This window comes from Globicephala melas, chromosome 1 (assembly GCF_963455315.2).
Source record: "Globicephala melas chromosome 1, mGloMel1.2, whole genome shotgun sequence".
NCBI classification, from domain to species: domain Eukaryota; kingdom Metazoa; phylum Chordata; class Mammalia; order Artiodactyla; family Delphinidae; genus Globicephala; species Globicephala melas.
In genome coordinates this window covers 113,910,761-113,930,674 of record NC_083314.1, presented here as the reverse complement: position 1 = coordinate 113,930,674, position 19,914 = coordinate 113,910,761, and the positions used below count along the sequence as shown (strand labels likewise).

At 37.5% G+C, this 19,914-nt stretch overlaps 1 protein-coding gene across 10 annotated transcripts in view; it reads right to left on the bottom strand.

Annotated features, from left to right (window-relative positions):
- Positions 1–1,876: 1,876 nt before the first annotated feature.
- Positions 1,877–19,914, bottom strand: part of SSX2IP (SSX family member 2 interacting protein) — a 39,652-nt gene continuing 21,614 nt past the window's right edge. For 6 of the 10 annotated variants that reach the window (XM_060303389.2, XM_060303395.2, XM_060303421.2 and 3 more), the window contains 8 exons: positions 18,087–18,162; positions 17,828–18,017; positions 14,603–14,753; positions 12,553–12,689; positions 12,028–12,201; positions 8,548–8,662; positions 7,899–8,064; positions 1,877–3,660 (listed from right to left, as the gene is read on the bottom strand). In XM_060303389.2, the coding sequence (XP_060159372.1) occupies positions 3,486–3,660; positions 7,899–8,064; positions 8,548–8,662; positions 12,028–12,201; positions 12,553–12,689; positions 14,603–14,753; positions 17,828–18,017; positions 18,087–18,162 (1,184 nt within the window). In that variant the 3' untranslated portion in view covers positions 1,877–3,485. The remainder of the gene's footprint in view (positions 3,661–7,898; positions 8,065–8,547; positions 8,663–12,027; positions 12,202–12,552; positions 12,690–14,602; positions 14,754–17,827; positions 18,018–18,086; positions 18,163–19,914) is intronic. The other 4 variants (XM_030866075.3, XM_060303431.2, XM_060303403.2 and 1 more) reach the window with 3 other exon arrangements.

The window sequence follows — 19,914 nt, the reverse complement described above, 5'->3', positions numbered from 1 at the left end:
TACATAGTTCTTCCCATAGGAAATAATGCAAAGACTCTTTAACTAGAAGCTTGCCACGTCACTGTTAGGAGACGGATACGTGATCCCGGAGCAGAACAACGAGTCCAAGTTTTATCACCAGACCAAATGTCTGAACAGCATCTCCCATCGTTTATGACAATTTAGGTTTATATAGCTGGTCTTCCACTCAACCCAGAGATCCTCAGTGGCAGGGAGCATGCTTAGTTGTCTTTCCCTCCCCAGTAACTAGAAGGTAGTAATAAGCCCTGACACACAGCAGCTACTTTTATATGCTTATGAAAAGAATGAAAAAAATTAAGGACAAACATAGGGAGAAGTATATTTACTAGACTTCCAAGACCCATACTTAATTTAAATCCAATCTAGAAATAAGAACATGATTTACATCAGGCAACAGGTGTTCAAGACTTTTACAACAGGGCAATCACATAAGGGGTTTGCTAGCTCACAGCGTTCCGCGCGTACACACTGCAAAACCTCTCCTGGCATTCCGGGCGTTTTCAAATGCTCCACCAGGGCAGGTCAAAACTGGATTCTCCTTCTCACCATGTACTATGGAATATGTTTCCCCCCAAAAAGCGTTACCACAGGCCTATGAACAAGTCTGGTCAGCAAAGGTACGAAAAATGCAATTCTAAGTAACGACAGTATTTTAATTATACCATGAGGAAAACAATTTGCCACGGAGTGCTCCGTGAACCTACACATTTAATACATTGCTTCTACAAGAAAGTACCTATTTATTAAGTTTAATCTTAATTTTCTGGTAGGATTGTCCTTCTATGAAGTTTCTCATCATAAATTGAAGATATACAAATGTAAGAGTAGGAAATAAAATCTCTTAAATTTTCTTTGCCACTTTTATGCTTTGAAAATTCAAAATGGATAAAAACAAATAAGGCACGGAATGTTTCAGATCTGCATCCTGATAAAGAAGAAGACACTGAAAATGGTCAGGAAGACTTTCAAGCAAAAGTGAACATGGTTCTCTCTCACCTCATCTTGGCTAAATGCAAGACTGCAGCACGGCTGTATTACTAGTCAACGGCAAACACCTAGAGAGGGAAGGCAAATAAAATCTAGGAGTTTTATGTGTGGAGTCAGGAGTTATCCAGCATGGAAACCGTTTCAACATTCTAGGAAGTTTAGCGTGACTAGGAATCATCATTGGAGCCGGAATGTAAAGCAAACTCTACGCTGTTAAGTAAAACATACAACTACTGGCAGATCTTTTATCAAAAGCACAATGATCCTGGCTTTCATTTTACTGTTTCTTTCACACCTTAGATTTCAAAGTAAGTCTCAAGGGAATTTCTCTCTCCAATATGAGAATTCAACCAACTTCAAAATGAAAAAAACAAAAAACTGATGCTGCTTTGTAGAAATTCATCATTGTGGAATGCAATATTCCTAAAAGAGATTACTCTAAAAATTAGAACACTGTTTCTAGCCAAGTATATCATGAAAAGCCCTGAAAAGAAAACCCCAATTCTTGACAAATGTATCACTGCCTATTTAGAAAATTTGATTGCTTTTCTTTGATCACGTTATTGCTCAACAGCAAAAGAACAATATCACAGCTGTTTCTTCCTTTGGAGTATGGTACTACTTCTGAAATTCTGCATCATTTCTAATATTTTTAAATGGTAAAAAAGGGGCATGCACCAAGCTGAATGTGGTGACTAATTTGCTTTTGCTCAAGAGCCAGCTTTTTGAGACTACAAATGTGGTACTTTCTCATGAGCACTTTCACTAATGTCTTACAAGATACTCAATAATATGCTATTAACCCTGAAAAAATGGCTGCTGCTACGCAATTCCAAAGAGTTATATATATAGTGAGTGAGTGGATGACAAAAGTACTTTTTTTTTTTTCCCCCAGTACATGGGCCTCTCACTGTTGTGGCCTCTCCCGCTGCGGAGCACAGGCTCCAGATGCGCAGGCTCAGCGGCCATGGCTCACGGGCCCAGCCGTGCCGCGGCATGTGGGATCTTCCCAGACCGGGGCACGAACCCGTGTCCCCTGCATCGGCAGGCAGACTCTCAACCATTGCGCCACCAGGGAAGCCCGACAAAAGTACTTTTTTAACATGACAAATTTAAACTGAACAGCCACAACCAGGTGAGTGAATACAAATGGTTAAACTGCTAGAAAATGGGAAGGCAGATGGGCCTAAACTACAACACCTATAGCAAGGACTGGATATGTGTAGGCTTCTACATGCAGAGACAAATAGAGTTAGGTACTTAAAGCTTTCTGATGAAAATTCTAGGAAAGTGCTTGGGCCCACACTTACATTATTCTCACTATCAATAATAATAACAACAACAACCATGAAGAATCATGCAATCAGTCCTGAAAGTGAAATGACAAGTTTGTCCAGAGTATCATATCTGGACTATAAAATCTGATGCTTTTATGTTATCAGATTTCCTTATCAGTAAATATCTCATTGAAAAAGTATTAAAGAATTACTGGCAATTATACAAAGCCTTTGCTGGTACAGGTGTTACGGTATGGGTACCCATCTGGTAGAGAAAATATCACCATCCAAACATCTTAAATATCTTAATATCTTCTATCATCCAAATATCCTAAGCCAATATTCTTAAATTGTTTCATCCAAAGGTACTCTTGTCTTACCTCTATTATGCTAAAATCAATAATCCTTTGAAAAATTGTAGTATCCTGCATAGTAAAAGAACCTAATGCTATAGAAATCTCCAAAATGTAACATTAGTAATGTTAATGATCTAAAGAACTTGGCTTCATGGAATACCTTTTCAGTATTTATTGCTCAGATGGGTTCAAAAAATTCTTAAACATAAGGTGGCAATGGCTCTAATACATCTGTAAACAGAATATCACTAATAAAAATTTTATTGGCATGAAATACTATAATTATGGATGTGTAAAATCTTTAAATCTTAAAGCCTCTTAACATAATCATGTATATCTATGTACAAAACATACATAAATTTCACTTTATTTAAAACATATGAAAGAGGGTATTTCAAATCACACTAAACATAATAAATATATAACTTGCTTTGTTAAAAAGCTACAGTATACATTCAAGGAAAGGCTAAACTTCCAATGCCAACTATATATGAGACAAAATTAAACATTTACAATAATCAGTTTCCTAAAAGTGCTATTTTTTAATACCTATAAGAGGAAACTCATTCTAGTGCTTTGTTTGCATCCAAACGTTTATACATTCCTTTATTCACAGAACCAGGTGCTTCTGTTACTAAAAATACATATCCAAAGCTTTTATATCCTTTTAAATAGATTTAACACTTTAGCTCTTTGGGGGAGGAACAGGGAAGTCCAAACAAACAACACAGACCATTTTAAATTATTAGAGATGATTGACTTTATAACACACCCTGTTTCAACTCAGATGTGAAATTTGATGAACATGTTAATGAAAAAAAAAAAAAAATCCCAGTTCACATGTCTAAGGTAAGTCATCCTTCTCTATGTGAGCGTCTGCGTGGGTCGAGGAGCATCCACTACAGCAACCTTCCTGTGAATCAGGCCTTGACGCCACGCTCCACTTCTGATTTGTACATTCTCTTCCAACCTGATTTGGCTTAGATTCTTCAGGGGTTGTATTTAGTACACTGATAGAACTGTTGGGGAAAGAAAAGGGGGATCTTAATCATCATCTCCTCCTCCTTTCACACCTTAGATATGCCTGAATGTCTAAAATCTGATGACTCCCTTGTCTCATGCTAAGCAAATTTTGAGGACACACTGGTCAAAAACACAGAAGTGTTTCAACATGGTCACTTTTATCTATCCATCTATTTATTTTATTTATCTGTTCAGTCTACTGTGAAGGATGCTACCCAACTACAGCCTAAGGTAGATAGAGAACATGTGAGTTTTGAAAGCTAATGTTCCCCATACCCCTGTCTTTCTGTCACTAGTTTCTAATCTCTTTATAGTTTCCTTCTTCACTCATCCATTTGTTCATGCATGCTTTCATCCTCCATCCGTTCACTCATGCAGATATTTAATGAGTGCCACAAAGTGGTTAGGACTCCAGACCCTGAACAGATGGTTTATGTTCATATGCCAGCTGGACCACTTACTACGTCACTTCTGGCAAGTTAACCCTCCCTGTTCTTCAGCTTCCTCAGCTGTAAAATGGAAATAATAATAGAACCTACACCTCACAGGGTTGGGGTGGGAACCAAATGAGTTAACACACACTAAGCACTTAATGATGATGCTCAATTAACTTTAAGTGTCGGACAATAACAATCTAAGTGTCTGAACACAGACACAGTCCCTAGCTTCAGAGATACAGTCTGAGGTATACTCTGCAACCAGCCTCAGAACAAGGAAATTTAGTTAAATGATTACTTGCAAATCATGGGATTGAACCAATGAACAATACATTTTTATCAACTGAATATCTTACGTAATTTTTTTCACAAAACTTCTTTTGCCTAAATGTTCATTTTTTGGTGTGACTTCGGTTAACTAACTCAACCTTATAATGTGGCAATCCTAAAAAAAATTAAGTTGCTTTAATTCTAAAACGCTAAACTAAAAACATAATTGACAATTTTACTTACACTTACTTGCTTAAAAAAAAAAAAAAGGAACTTGCTTATAATTCAGATTCAGAATCTCTGCCGTCTCAGATGAGATGAGATCAATGATGAACTAAGTTCTCTACGTAACTTAGTACAAGAGGTACTTTGCATGGAATCCAGGCACAGCCCGTATGTAACATTCCACTCTACAGTGAAGGAGCAATGAGGTTGTTGCTGTAGAAATTAGCTACAAACATTCCTAATTATTTTGTCATAATCTTATTACGAACCCAGATCCAAGGTGCTTTAGGAGCAGGAATCCAAATATACCAAATAATTTAAAATTTCAAGGATGATGTCAAGCTGCACAGCTTCTCTCCTGATAACCAGTTACATGACTCTTTTGTTTTACCCTCAGTGGCCAGTATCTGTGAATAGCTTAATGAAATTTCATTAAGCTCCAAAATTCTGTTTCTATGCCACTGACATTGCTCAGTGTAGCTCTTGAACACAAGAAACAGAAAAGCATTTTTATAATACACTTATGTTTACATATATTTTTATTTTTATAGCCTGTTACTGAAGGTTTACAATGGACCAAGTACTGTTTTAAGTGCTTTACATATATTGGTACTGAATCTCACAGTACCCTATGACGTAGGTACTAAATGTTGGACTTTTTATTAAACACAAAACAAAGTCTTCAAGCAATATTTACGTTAAATACTTTATAACTAAAAATAATTATGTAAAAAAGTAAAAATTTTAAATACATAAAAATAATTGAGGCAACTAAGCTATGTTCTCTTTTAGGTACAGAATGCATTACAAGCATACTTCATTTTATGGCATTTCAACTTATTGCACTTTGCAGATACTGAATTTTTTTTACAAACAGAGGATTATGGCAACCCTGGGTTGTCAGACTAACTAGCATTTTTTAGTGATAAAGTATTTTTAAATTAAGGTACGTACATTGTTTTTTCAGACATAATGCTATTGCACACTTCATAGATTACAGTACAGTGCACACATAACTTTTATATGCACTGGGAAACCAACAAGTTTGAGTATCTCGCTTTGTTGCGATACTCGCTTTATTGCAGTGGTCTAGAACTGAATCTGCAACATCTCCGAGGGCTGCCTGTATTTGTAAATGGTGAGCAGAATGTCTGTCTAAATCTATACACAGAGTTCTGATTGGTCAAATTTGGGGGCTTCAATAACATTCTATGTAAGAACATACCCTCTTATATTATCTTTTGATTGTAAATTAAACAAACTTTAACTTCCCATATTTCACACATCAACCTATTGGCTCTAACTGCAAAACACAGCCTAAATCCAAGCACAGTTCTGTCTTCATGTAATGACCGTAGGGTGCAAATTACCACATCTCTCACCTCAACTCCACTAATGTTTCTTAACTGGCTCTCCTGGCTTGTGCTCCTACAATCTGTTTCTCATATAATAAAATGAAGTAATCTTTTTGTTTGTTTTTGCTTTTTTTTGCGGTACGCGGGCCTCTCACTGCCGTGGCCTCTCCCGCTGCGGAGCACAGGCTCCGGACGCGCAGGCTCAGCGGCCATGGCTCACGGGCCCAGCCGCTCCGCGGCATGTGGGATCCTCCCGGACCAGGGCACGAACCCGCGTCCCCTGCATCGGTAAGCGGACTCTCAACCACTACGCCACCAGGGAAGCCCAAAATGAAGTAGTCTTTTTAAATCTTGGATTTTTAAAAAAATCATTATCTCACTTAAAAGGTCTCCAATGCTTCTCCATTGCCCTTAGAACAATATCCGACTTACAAGTACAGACTAACATAGTTGACAAATGAAATCTCAAGTGCGTGGTGGGAGCACAAGCAGAGTGGGGCTGTATATAAACAATATTAGTTGTGAGTTGGTAACTGCTGAACCTGGGTGATGGGTACACAGGGTCCCTGACCTCATTCCCTCTACCTGTGTATACATCTGAACTTTTACATAATGTTACCTCCCACCCTCACACCTCCTGGTCGTGCTCACTAACTACACTCGCCATCCACAAACACACCCGTGTCCAGCCTCAGGGTTTCTACACTTGCCTGGAGGACTCTTCCCCCAGCTCCTTTTTTGCCCCCCAGTGTTTACTTAGAGTCCTAATCCTTTTAAAGGCCAACTACAAATGAGAGTGCCTTGTCCTTTTTTAAAACTTCATATTTTTGTTTAAAAATTTATCTATTTCGGGCTTCCCTGGTGGCGCAGTGGTTGAGGGTCTGTCTGCCGATGCAGAGGACACAGGTTCGTGCCCCGGTCTGGGAAGATCCCACATGCCGCAGAGCGGCTGGGCCGGTGAGCCATGGCCGCTGAGCCTGCGCGTCCGGAGTCTCTGCTCCGCAACGGGAGAGGCCACAACACTGGGAGGCCTGCGTACCGCAAAAAAAAAAAAAAAAAATTATCTATTTCACAATTCTTGGTCCAAAGGCTAGCTGGTGTCTTCAGCACTTAGCTCCACACCAGTCTCTCTCTCACTACAACAGGCCAACTGTGCTGCAGCCCTGGCTCCTGCTTTCTAAGGCGCCTGGGAAGGCCCTTGTGCCACTGTCTCCTACGTTAGTGAAGAGGAGAGCGATCATCACCACACTCTGCGACATGTCCCTTTGCTCTTTGCTACTCCTCTCTATTTCCCGAGGAAGGTGCTATCTGCTTAGTTCAAAATCAATCCTGGAATAGGCTCTGAGGTAGAGTACTGATATTATACCTTAGAAAATGATGTAACAACTTCAGACAGAGGAAAATACCACAACGCACCAGTTAAAAGCAGTATCTGGCTCTCCCGGGGGTGGGGAGCAACTCTGTCTACGCTGTCATCCTTGGGCACAGATCCTCTTCACCAGTCAAGGGGAGGGGGCTTTTCTCGGGTCTTTGTCCTTCCACACCAATAAAATGGGCACACCACAAGAAACTCTAAGATAGGTACTCTACAGAAACTATCAAAACAATATCCTTCTATTCAATACAATTAAATTATTAAGTAACTCCTGAAATAAGATTGTAGTTTAAATTGTATTTTACATGTGAAATAAAAAGAATCACATTATATGACTTAACTCCCAGAAGACAGGGACCAGAGCTACCTCGTTCACTGCTGTATTCCCAGCACCTAACAGGTGTCTACACATAATGGATAGCCAATAAATATTTGTACAATGAATGAGTCAGTCTACTCAATTCCTCTCCAGAGTCTCTACTGTTGCTCCTCCTAGACACGCCAACTTTTCCTTTGCAACGCAACTCTAGCACTTTAACAAGTATGTAAGAAGATCACCTATAGACCAGTACCTATATTCAGATACACAGGAACGCGTCTGGCAAAAGTCTGAAGTCGAAGGAGAAGCAGGAAGAGATTTAGTAAGCTTAGACGTGCAAACTGGAGACCCACTAGGCGCACCGTGAGGCTTCTTTTGCCGTGGCCTCGAGTGTACTGTAGGGTTGTCCCGATCAGAACCTGTTTAAAAAAGAAAAAAAGAAAAAAAAAGGAAGGAAAAAGGGCACTACATATGGAAAAGCATTAAATATAGTGAAGGTAATTAACTAGGGTCCTAGACTAGATTCATCTGCAGTTCTAAGTGAGGTGTGAGAGAACAAATTAATGTAAATATCCACTGTAGCCCTTTGAGTCTAGGCCAGGTAATCCGGTGATCTTTGTTATGCACAGTCCACAAACATTTAGAAGGATCGAGTTTAAAAACTATTTCTAGACTGTGAATTTTCAAAACTTGACATTATTACATTCACAACAAAAGTTGCTCTGGGTATGCAAAGTCCTCCTGTCATTTCTATTTTGACTCCAGTAAATAAAATATCAAAGTTAATTTTTAGTTCCAATTAGAGAGTTCTTACTGGTGACTGCTAAAGTTATATATTAATACTAATCTACAGTACTTTATTTACATGCATTTTCAGATTAAAGAGTTTATGAAGTACTCACTTCCTGAGAAGGCACTGAAAAGTTTCACATTTTCTGAGTTCTGGTGGTCAAAGGTAGTCATATTTAGAAACTGTTGCTTTAACCAACTGGCTCTTTCTTCTTCAAATGCCTTTCTCTACCATCACAAGCAAACCAAAGAAATGCCGATCAATACTTCAACGTTCACGCAATTGCCATTTCACACAATTTCTCTATTTGTGTCTGCTCTCTGATTATCTCTATATATTTAGTCAAAGGAATTAACCCTAGAAAACTAAGAAAAATTTCAGTTAAGAAAATTATGTTTAAAAAATAAAAATTCACCTGTGTCTCCTGACAAGCCAACTACTATTTTCACATCAATTCTGAATAAATTCAAGTGTATAACACAAAATGATAAGCATGTTAGCATAACTTTAAACATATGGAATATGAGCATAACTTTTGAACACACAAAACATGGTAAATATAAGATTACAAATGACAGAAAAATTGACATTTACCCCACTGTAAACTAATCACTTGAAAAACAAAAAGAGATACGACTTCATCAAGTACCGATCTCATCCTCCAACCATCTCCCAGTACTAGCAGCTTTCGGGCCTATGTCAAACCTCCTCCTCCTGAATAGCTAATTAGCAATCCTGAATTCTCCCTCTCCCCTCGGGTCTCTCATACTTCCTTCCCATCCTTCACTGGCCCCACTGTCCTCAGTGACCAGAGGCAGACAGAGTCTCAGGCGGAGAATGGGGAGTGGTATGCAAAGCAGCAAGAGTATCTCTTGGAGTAGCATCAGGGGTGGTGGGGGGATATGGGCTCAGAAACACAGGTGAGCCCATAAGACAGGAGGAAATGCTGGTGCAAACTGTTTTTGCCTCCTGAGGGAGATAGCTATTGATGACACAGGCTTTTGTAATTACAGAGGAAGGTCATGTCAGCTACTTAAGATAACGTATAGTCTTTCATTCATAAATATTAATACAAAATCATGGATCACCAGACATCTGAAGAAAACTAACAGTATAAAAGAAACACGGCCAGGATAAATAAAGAGAACTGGCCAAGGGAAACAGTTCAAGATAAACTTGTTTTTCAAATAACAAAAATTATCAGACAGATTTATGAATATCTGTAAAATATAATGGTATACCAAAAAAAAGCAGAAAATAAGGACATTAGAAAACTTAAAAGATAAATTCTGAAATAAAAACTCAGTGGATGAAGTGAATAATAAAACTGACCTTTGCTGAATACCAGGTTGGTGATGCCCAAGATAAGAGTGAGAAAATATTCCTGAATTCAGGACATAAAGTCAATCTATAGATGTAGTCAGAAGGCAAAACATTTGTCTAACAGAAGTTCCAGAATGCAAGAGAAGAAGGAAAAAATACAGAATTGAAGAAAATATCCCTAAGCTGAAGAAATATAGTGTCTTCAGGCTGAAAGGAGCTACCCAGACTTTTCCCGGTAAAATTGCAGAACTCTTAAGAACACAAAATTCCAAAAGCTTCCAGAGAGGGGGAAAAACAAAACACAGGTATCTACAAAGTAATACAGGTTATATAACAGCCAGGCTTCTCGTGAGCAAAACAAAACACTGGAAGAAATGGAATAACTCAAAAGTTGTGAGCGGAAAAGTTGGAAAACTAAATTCTATATCCAGCCAAACCAATCAAGTAAGAATGTGTTTTTCGGATATTCCAGAATTCAGAATATTTTTCACTCACACACTACTTATGAGAAAATGACTCAAGAAAGTAATACAGCAAATTGGAAAAGGAACCGAAGAAAGAGACTATAACATGAGATATAAGTTGAATCTGATTCAGGAAATCATAAAGGAAGCTACAAAGAAAGTCAAAGTATTTACTACATAGTGATACATGGAAGATTTTCCTCCATGTGGCAAAATCTTAATAACAGAATATTTTTTATGTGTCCAAAAAAATTACTTGGCTATAGAATGAATAACATTTACATAATCACTATGTTACCAACGTTCTGTCTGGTTTTTAATTCTTAAGTCTCCATCTTAGACAAAGTACTTACACCTGAATTGTATTAAAAGACAGAATATAAACGTGATAATCCTTGACAATGAAAACTAATATCACAGACAAAACATGGGGAGCCGAAGGGTAAGAGCAGTGCAACAAGGGATAAACCTGTACTGTCTGAAGTTGAGCAAACCTGAAATGGAAGCATTAAACAAATTTACTTAAAGCAAGAAAGTCAACCAGGAGAAATAATTCTTTAAAAAGTAGCTTCAAAAAGTAAAAATATTATGAAGAAATCATATGTAAATGAGAAAGTGTAGATGGGAGGTATGATAAAGACACTAAACTCCTTATCTTTCATAGTGGGGGATCGATAGGCTTATATCGATCAAAATAGTACTTCTGGGAAGGTTGAACTTTATTTCAAGTTAAAATAGTACTTCCCAGAAGAATCACAAACTTTTAACAGTGGTTACTTCTGAGGAATGAAACTGGCAATAAGAATGGAGGATACGTCTTACCTTGTAGCTTTTTGTATGGATTGAATTTCTTTTTTTAAACCATTTTCAGACATTACTTCTCTAATTTTTGAAAAGGAAATATGTAGGTAATACACTGCTAAATAAAAAAGCGACCTGTCGAAGTATATACACACACAGTTCAAACTGTTAACTGTTAATGCATTCATCCCTGGGTAAGGGGATGGAGAGAGAGAGAACTTTATTTTTACTGTATTCTACCCCAACCCCCTTTTTTAAAAACAAAAGACATGTTCTTGGTTGCACTCTCTTCTGACTCTACACCTACTGACAGTGGAGACATGACAGATGCCCAAAAGAAACCTCTTGTGTGAAGCTAAACCCTTAACAGTAGAAAGCCACCCAACGGACTTTCCTGGCAGCGCAGCGGTTAAGAATCTGCCTGCCAATGCAGGGGACACGGGTTCGATCCCTGGTCCAGAAGGATCCCACACGCCGCAGAGCAACTCAGCCCGTACACTACAACTACTGAGCCTGTGCTCAAGAGCCCATGAGCCACAACTACTGAGCCCACACACCTCAACTACTGAAGCCTGTGCCCCCAGAGTCCATGCTCTGCAACAAGAGAAGCCACTGCAATGAGAAGCCCATGCACTGCAATGAAGAGTAGCTCCTGCTTGCCGCAATTAGAGAAAGCCTGCGTGCAGCAACGTGGACCCAATGCAGCCAAAAAAATAACATAAAACAAAACAAAACAAAATAAAATAAAGCCACCCAAAAACGATGATAAATGCTTATAGTTTTTTCAATAAAAAATTTTTTTTTCAATTCCCAAATCTGGTAAAGGCAAAATGATATCCTTCTGTTATAGCTTCCATTTCAAGCTATTTGTGAAATCACTAGTAAAATACTTGAGAAAAAAAATGGATAGCAAAGAAACAAGAAAAAGCAGAACTTAGATGCATTCTACTGACCTCTCCAGGACCTTCAAACGCTCTACAAGGAAAGCCAATTGCTTAAAATACCTCCAATCCTAGGCGAATAGCTGCTTCTGTAAAGCTTCGTCTTTCTTTCTCGAAATTCTTCTTTTGCTCCTTAAATAGGGACCATTCTTCTTTGAGGCGTTCCTTTTCTTCCAACAAGTAACAGTCTCGGAGCAGTGAAGTGGTGTCATCATCACACGCAGTAGCGAGCTGCTGCTATTAAATTTTAAACCATAGTAAGTTCCAGAGGGTCCCTGCAACACTCCAACAAGTTGAAATGAACACAAGGGAAAAGCAGGTCAAACTTTAGGGGAAGGAGAGAAATGATAAAGAATCAGAAAGTCAACCGAAATGAGGAGTCTCATTTCCCAAATGCTTCTAACTGGCAAAGCCCCTACTAAGGGGTGCTACGTGGTCTATCTCTGGGCAAGTACAGAACTTAGTTTAGACTGAAAAATGTCAAATACTACAGATCTTATGAAATAAAGGGGTAAAAATATAGTAAGATTAAGTAAAATTCTGACCCTTCACAGGGGAGACCAGCTTTAAAAGGTGCCTCGCATTTACCTGTAAAAGTTGCTGCTGAGTTTTAATCATTTCTTTACACTGTTGAATTTCTAACTCAAGTTTTTCAGTTTCTTGTTCATGGTCTTGACGTGAGATTACATCTTCATCATTAAAACCTTCTAGGTGTACCTTTGAAACTAACACAAAACCAGTAATTTGACATAAACCTTACAGTCATCATTTTAGTTTATGGTGTTTGGACACATATGTTTAAAAATCAAGGCTCGCAGAACTTTTCCCTTTCTGGAATCTTGTAGGTTTCCTAAAAGGTAGGTATTTCCTTTGCCCTTTAAAAATTCTATAAGCTGTAATAAAATAAAACAAAATGTATATTATTTTAACACTAAAAAATTTTAAAAAGCACAAAGCAGCTCTAAGGAGTTCATGGCAACTATAAATTCGTGCTGTTTCTGGACTAAATGATATCCTTACTTACAGAGCTCTATTGTCAACATTTAATCTGTAATTCATATTTATTCACGATTATGTCCTAATTAAAAATGTACAACCTATATTCACAGAAAAATTAACATTCATAAACTATGTTCTTCTGACACTTCCTCAAAGATCAGTGCAGTGCTACAAATCTTGCTGTTATTAAATTCAACAAATATGAAGTCCGAAAATACTTGCTATTTACTAATAGACAATGATGACTGAAATCAATAAAATCTCATGTAAAGTAATTTTGATACTATAATTTTGCTGATTGCTCTTTATTTTTGGAGACAATTAGCACTGAGTTTGTCATTTTTGACCATTTAGAATAAATTTTCTTTAAATAGCTTTCATTTACTTAGCAGAAATCTTAATTTTCTTGATTTAAAAGCATGCAAATCTTAACAAATATAAAATAAGGATATATTCATCTACATATATCTATTTATACTATCTATAATGACAAGACGTGGTATCTAAAATAATAGACTGTTAAGTGAAAAAAACACAGTGTAGGAAAAAATCATGTAATATTCAATTTTTGGTTTGTATACACTTAAAATAAATATTTTGCGAGCACAGAGAGAAAGGTCTAGAAAGGTATGCACCAAACAATTAGGTGTTACACATAGGGAATAGAGACCTGAATATTCTACTTTATATATTGGGTTGGCCAAAAAGTTCGTTCGGTTTTTAAGTAAAAATAAGACATTTTTTCATTTCCACCAAGAACAATATATTTACTAACCGAATGAACTTTCTGGCCAACCCAATACCTAATTGATATTTTGCATCAAATGTCTATTGTTTTGTTTTTTTTTAAAGAATTTTCTTTTTTTTTAAATTAGTTATCTATTTTATACATATCAGTGTATACAGTCAATCCCAATCTCCCAATTCATTCCACCACCATTGTCCGCACCCTGCTTTCCCCGCTTGGTGTCCATATGTTTGTTCTCTACATCTGTGTCTCTATGTTTCTGCCTTGCAAACCAGTTCATCTGTACCATTTTTCTAGATTCCACATATATGAGTTAATATACAATATTTTTCTCTTTCTGACTTACTTCACTCTGTATGACAGTCTCTAGGTCCATCCACATGTCTACAAGTGACCCAAGAACTTTACTGAACAAGGTATTCGTGAACCGAACGAACTTTTTGGCCAACCCAACACTTCCTAATTGATACTTTGCAACAAGTGTCTATTATTTTGAAAATAATTTAGAAATGAATTATTAGCAACCTAGGAATAGGCAAGTATCTAGGAATAATAAGCAAAAGGTTCATATTTATACTATATTATGATTAATATTTTCCCGATTTCCATGATACAGTAAGAGACTCAGTTCACTTTATTCAACTGTCTTCTGCACTCAGAGCAGATGGACATATGATGTCCTTTTTTCAGAGACATTCACTCTGAGAGCAAAGCATTTTTTCTCAGTGAGGTTCAAACCGCATGTCTGGAAGTAGGCAGAGTCTTGCTTTTCAAACCACCAGACTGAGCTAAGGACTTCAGTCTGAGCCCGTATTGCCTTTCTAGGTGACTGACTGAAGTCAGCTTACTGAGTGTCACAGCTCAATCTACCTGTAGTCAGGCAGTACTTACCTTGGTTATCAAGTTTTTCTACATGACTTTTCAAAATTCTCCACTGTTTTCTGATGCTGTTGGTAAGCTGCTCTCTCACAGTTTCACAGGAAAGGTCCCACGTACTCTCTCTACTCAGTTCCCCAGCATCTTCTTCAATATCAGAGATAACCTGCAAGTGGCCAGAGATGAGAGGGAAAGACCAGAATCTTAAAATGGCTTTAGACACTCAGGCAGTAGTCATCAGACTGGGTCAGAGACACATATCAAAATCATTTCTGTGCTGTATCTGAAGCATAAATGACCCAGTCCTTAACATAAATGTCTTGAGAAAAAGCAATTAATACTGAAGATAGAAATTCCCCAACCCAGGTCTCTTCAAAGCTGAATTTGAAGCCCAACATAGTTAGTGTCAAAAGTCATGGAACTGTGTAAGGAAGAGGAACCTGCCTCATGCTATTAGGTGCTTTCACATGTTAATTAGTCCTCAAATCATGTTACCACGTGGGGAAACTGAAGCTTAGAGAAGCAGACTAACTTTCCTGGTGTCACACAGCTCCAGTCCAACTTGCCTCCAATTTTTGGTTGCTTTGACAAATAAACCTGTGAAATAATCTCCAAAGTAAAAGCAACTGTTAATCCTATTTTTCTCATATAATTTTTTTTTATAAAACTGGAGATATTTTTCTCTGTACTCTATTTACATGCATTTTCAGATTAAATCACAGGAAAATGTAGCAACCTTTACTGATATGATCAAATAAAGTCAAAAGCAGGATAAAGAACATAGGGAAGCAATACAAAATGTATTCATAATACATTTAGTCATAATAACCTGCATCTACATAAAATGGTCCTAATTTGTTATTAATATCCAGGATAGTAGATACATATACTTAACTAATTTGAACAATATATCTTGCTGGGGGGAAAAAAAAAAGAAGAGACGATGAAAAGAAAGAAGGGCTGATTAGACTGTTCCCACATGTACTGATAGATGCAGCAGGAGTGAGGGAGTGACTGAGTCTGAAGAACTGTACCAATAGTCTGAGGTCAGCAATGGGTTGGTAGAGGTCTAGGTCTCCCAGGGGGCGTAAGTGGGGAAAAACCCAGGGTGTGGCTCCTTGTGACTCTGGTTCTTGCCAATCAACACTCTGGCGCTACCTGCCAGTAATTCTTCCAAGGAGCTACACCTTCTCTGCTATACATTTCAAGGCATACCAGAATACTACAAATTCATTATTAAAATTAACTGCTGCACATTAATAACTGCCAGATTGAGTGAAACTCTAAAACCACAAAAAAATTAAAAATGCATTTAACGTGAATTTTGGGTATATATTTTGGCTACTATTAAGCAAAATAATAAATGAAAATTTGGATGCTACCTAGGCATTCCAAGGTTATGTCTTACCCTTCTTGCTATAATGGGCCCAAATCTTTCCTTACAAGTAAGGAATGGGTGAATTACTTAAATTTTAAGAGATAATGTATCTAGAAAAAAAGGATCTTTTAAAAAACAGAAAATACACTTAAGATATTATTGTTTCTCCAAACTTCAACACTTGAATTATGAGAAATTATACAGGATACTATCATCTGAAAAAGATCGCCTTGATTTACTACCTACTTTTGCTGACTAAAAGCTGGTAATGAGACATTAGTAAAGGTTGGGTCCAAAACTGAAGAAACCACAGGAGTTACAGAAACAATGCTAACCCTGGCAAGGTATTAGTGAGTGTTAAGAACTGACCCAAAGTGATAGACTTTGAGAGAAAAGGTTAGTTAACTGAATATAAGATATGTCAAGCAGACCCCAAATTGGAGAGTCTAAAAAGAACATTCAGGTTCTTTTTTTAAAGAAGAAAAAAAAAAGGAGATGAGCTTATCAGTTGGACTGATTTGTGAAACCACAAAATAATCCTCAAATATAGGTTAATAAAACATGTTTGGTGACTTACTGGTAATTACTACTCTTCATCAACATTGTTATTTTCAGGTTTTAGTTACTAATGTGAACTTGCTTGAGTCCAGAATTTAAATTTATATGTAAAGAACTAAGTTTAAAAACATTTTCACCATTACATGACTTTTTTTTCTGACCTCTACATGTTATGCCCTCATCAAATGACTTCCCCAGGCTTTCTACCTCAAAAAACACCTACTAAGGGCCAATTCAAATGTGACTTCCCCTGTGATACCTTTCTTGATTGCCATAATTGTTTTATTTTACACACTGTACCACCCTATTATAGCTGTTAATGTGTATAATAATTACTTCTCTATATGCCTGTCTCTCTCAAAAAAGGTTCCTGTGGGATGCAATGGTCTGAATGTTTGTGTTCTCTCAGAATTCTTATGTTGCAATCCTAACCTCCAATGTGATGGCATTCGGAGGTGGGTGATCTTAGGGAAGTGATTAGGTCATGAGGGTGAAGCCCTCATAAATGGGGCCCCAGTGAGCTCTCTCACCTTTTCCCACCATGTGAGGATGAAAGAAGTCAGCAATCCGACCATGAAAAGGACCCTCACAGACACCAACCCTGCTGGCATCCTGATTGCCTCCAGAATTGCGAGAAATAAATTTTTGTTTGTTTATAAGCCAACCAGTCTATGGTACTTTGCTTTAGCAGCCTGAACTAAGGCAAAGGAAACAGTCAAAATCTTCTCAGCTTTTTCTCTCCAGGGACTAGAACACATGACGAACATTCAATAAATTTATGGACTAAGTGATTCTTTGGTTCCCAAAGTTAATAAAAGTTTCACTCTCTGAAAAGTAGAGCCTGCTAAAGTTACTCAACATTTAAGCTACTTAAAGGATATTTGGCACAGTGGTTAAAAGCATGAGCTCTGGAGTGAGACAGACTTGGATTCAAATCCAAGTTCTGTCATGCGTGATACTGAGATAGCTTTTGTGCCTCAATTTCCTCACCTATAAAATAGGGATAATCATAGTACCCAAAGCATCAATTATTATAAGACTAAAATGAGACAATGCTTATAAAGTGCTTTTCATGGTGCTTGGCACAGATTAAGTCCCCAGAAAAATCACCTCCATCATTTCCTAGGGCATGTCTGGAAACTTACAGGGACATTTTTTTGGTTGTCAGAGTGACTGGGGGTAGCAGAGCAGTGAGTGTCCTGCGCAAAATATCAACAGCGTCCCCATTGAGAATCTCTATCTACTGTTTTAATTGTTCTAATCAGCGATCTGAAGACTGTATTAGAGAGGAAAGAGCCACTTACAGTTCCTGTACTATCATCTGCTCTTTCTCTAGGTTTCTGCTTTTGGGGAGAAAGAAGAGAAATCATTTCCTTTTTCATTTGCTGAAGAACCTTCTTAAGTTCAGCATTTTCCATTAGGATTTGTTTCTGACGATATTCATAATCATTCAAGAGAATTTTATACATTTCATCTTCGTTCCTGAGAAAGAAACTGTCAGTATGAAAATGCAGTATAGAAAGGGAAGTCTGATTAAATGTGTCAGTTTCATTCGTGCCTTACCTGGCTTCAGTTTTACCCGTCCTCCAGGAGCCTCTTTTTCCATCTGCTCTCCCCACGTAATTTAAAACTTCCATAGCTACAAACATGAACACACAGAACAAAACCAATTCTTACCATACAAGTTTAAGTGTTTAAAACCCCAATGGTCTACATGCGTTAGGGACGTAAGTCAACTGGTATACAAATTAGGATTTAGGCTCAAACAGCCCAGATTTTTAAGTTCCAGTTCCATCACTCATAAGCCTGAGATCTTGGCAAGTTACTTAACTGCTAAGCCTGTTTCTTCATCAATTGGGTGGGAATAATGAAAGTATCTATCAAAGAGTTGTGAAGAGTGAAAGAAATGTTAAAGTACTTAACACAGTAAGCACTTAATAAGTGTTCATTTAATTATCATTATTAATTTTATCATCGGGGTTAGTAAACTATGGCCTGTGGGCAGCTGCCTGATTTTGTAAATAAAGTTTTATTAGAACATAGCCACACCATTTGTTCATCTCTTTTCTATAGCTACTTTTGCACTACAGTGGCAGAGTGACAAAAGACCACAGAACACACAAACCTCAAAATATTTACTATTTGGATCACTACAGAAAAAGTTTGCCATGCCCTGTATCATGACCACCTGAGGATCATCCTCATCATCAAAGGAGACAAGGCTCCTGACAGTATTAATGTCTCTTCTGCCCCAGGTAGAGATGAAAGCAGTTGGCATAAGAAGGAAAAAAGATGAGAATAAGTTATTAAAATTTTAGAGCTGATAAAAATCATTACAGAACTGTCACTTCCAGTTGGGTCTGGACCAGGAAAAGAGCCAGACGACCATAATATAAGGGCTCTGCTATAGGGTTAAGTATTTAATAAACTTCTCTAACTGTTACATTTTATACTTCTAGCATTTCATCCTGCTCTTTAATTTTGCTATTCCCTTTATGAATGAACACAAGGTTAACCAATCTTAAAAACCAATGTGTCCAAGTTTAAGATTTATAATCTCAGAATACTTAGATTTCTAATCTTGTCTTAACTGCTACTTATCACACTTAAATTTTTCAATAATTTTAAAATAAAATGTTCAAAAAACTGCAACAGCGCTGCTGTACAGAATGACAGTGACACAGTGAACACTGAACTGCTTGCTGGTAACAGGCTTAGCCCACCATGTGACAGCTTGAAACATCTGCTCATCAGCTGTTGTATGCAAGTCCAAGTTCAGAATAATGTATAATGTAGGTTAGATGACAGCCTGTAGCCCACTTGGAAACCACTCTTCAATAAATCAATGCACATATTTCCTGTTCCCTGAATCTTGGCAGGCCAGCAACACTTTATCTGTGCAGCTCTACTTTTGTGTGTGTGTAGTTCTATTTTTTTTTATTGAATTACAGTTAATTTACAGTGTTGTGCTAGTTTCTACTGTACAGCTAAATGACTCAGTTATTACACATATATACATTCTTTATTTATATTCTTTCCCACTATGGTTTATCCCAGGAGGTTGGATATAGTTCCCTTTGCCATACAGTAGGACCTTGTTGTTTATCCATTCTAAATGTAATAGTTTGCATCTATTAACCCCAAACTCCCAGTCCACCCCTCCTCCTTCCTCCCCTCCCCCATGGCAACCATAAGTCTGTTCTCTATGTCTGTGAGTCTGTTTCTGCTTTGTAGATAGGTTCATTTGTGCCATATTTTAGATTCCACATATAAGTGATATCATATGGTATTTGTATTTCTCCTTTGACTTACTTCACTTAGTATGATAATCTCTAGTTGCATTCATGTTGCTGCAAATGGCATTATTTCGTTCTTTTCTATGGCTGAATAG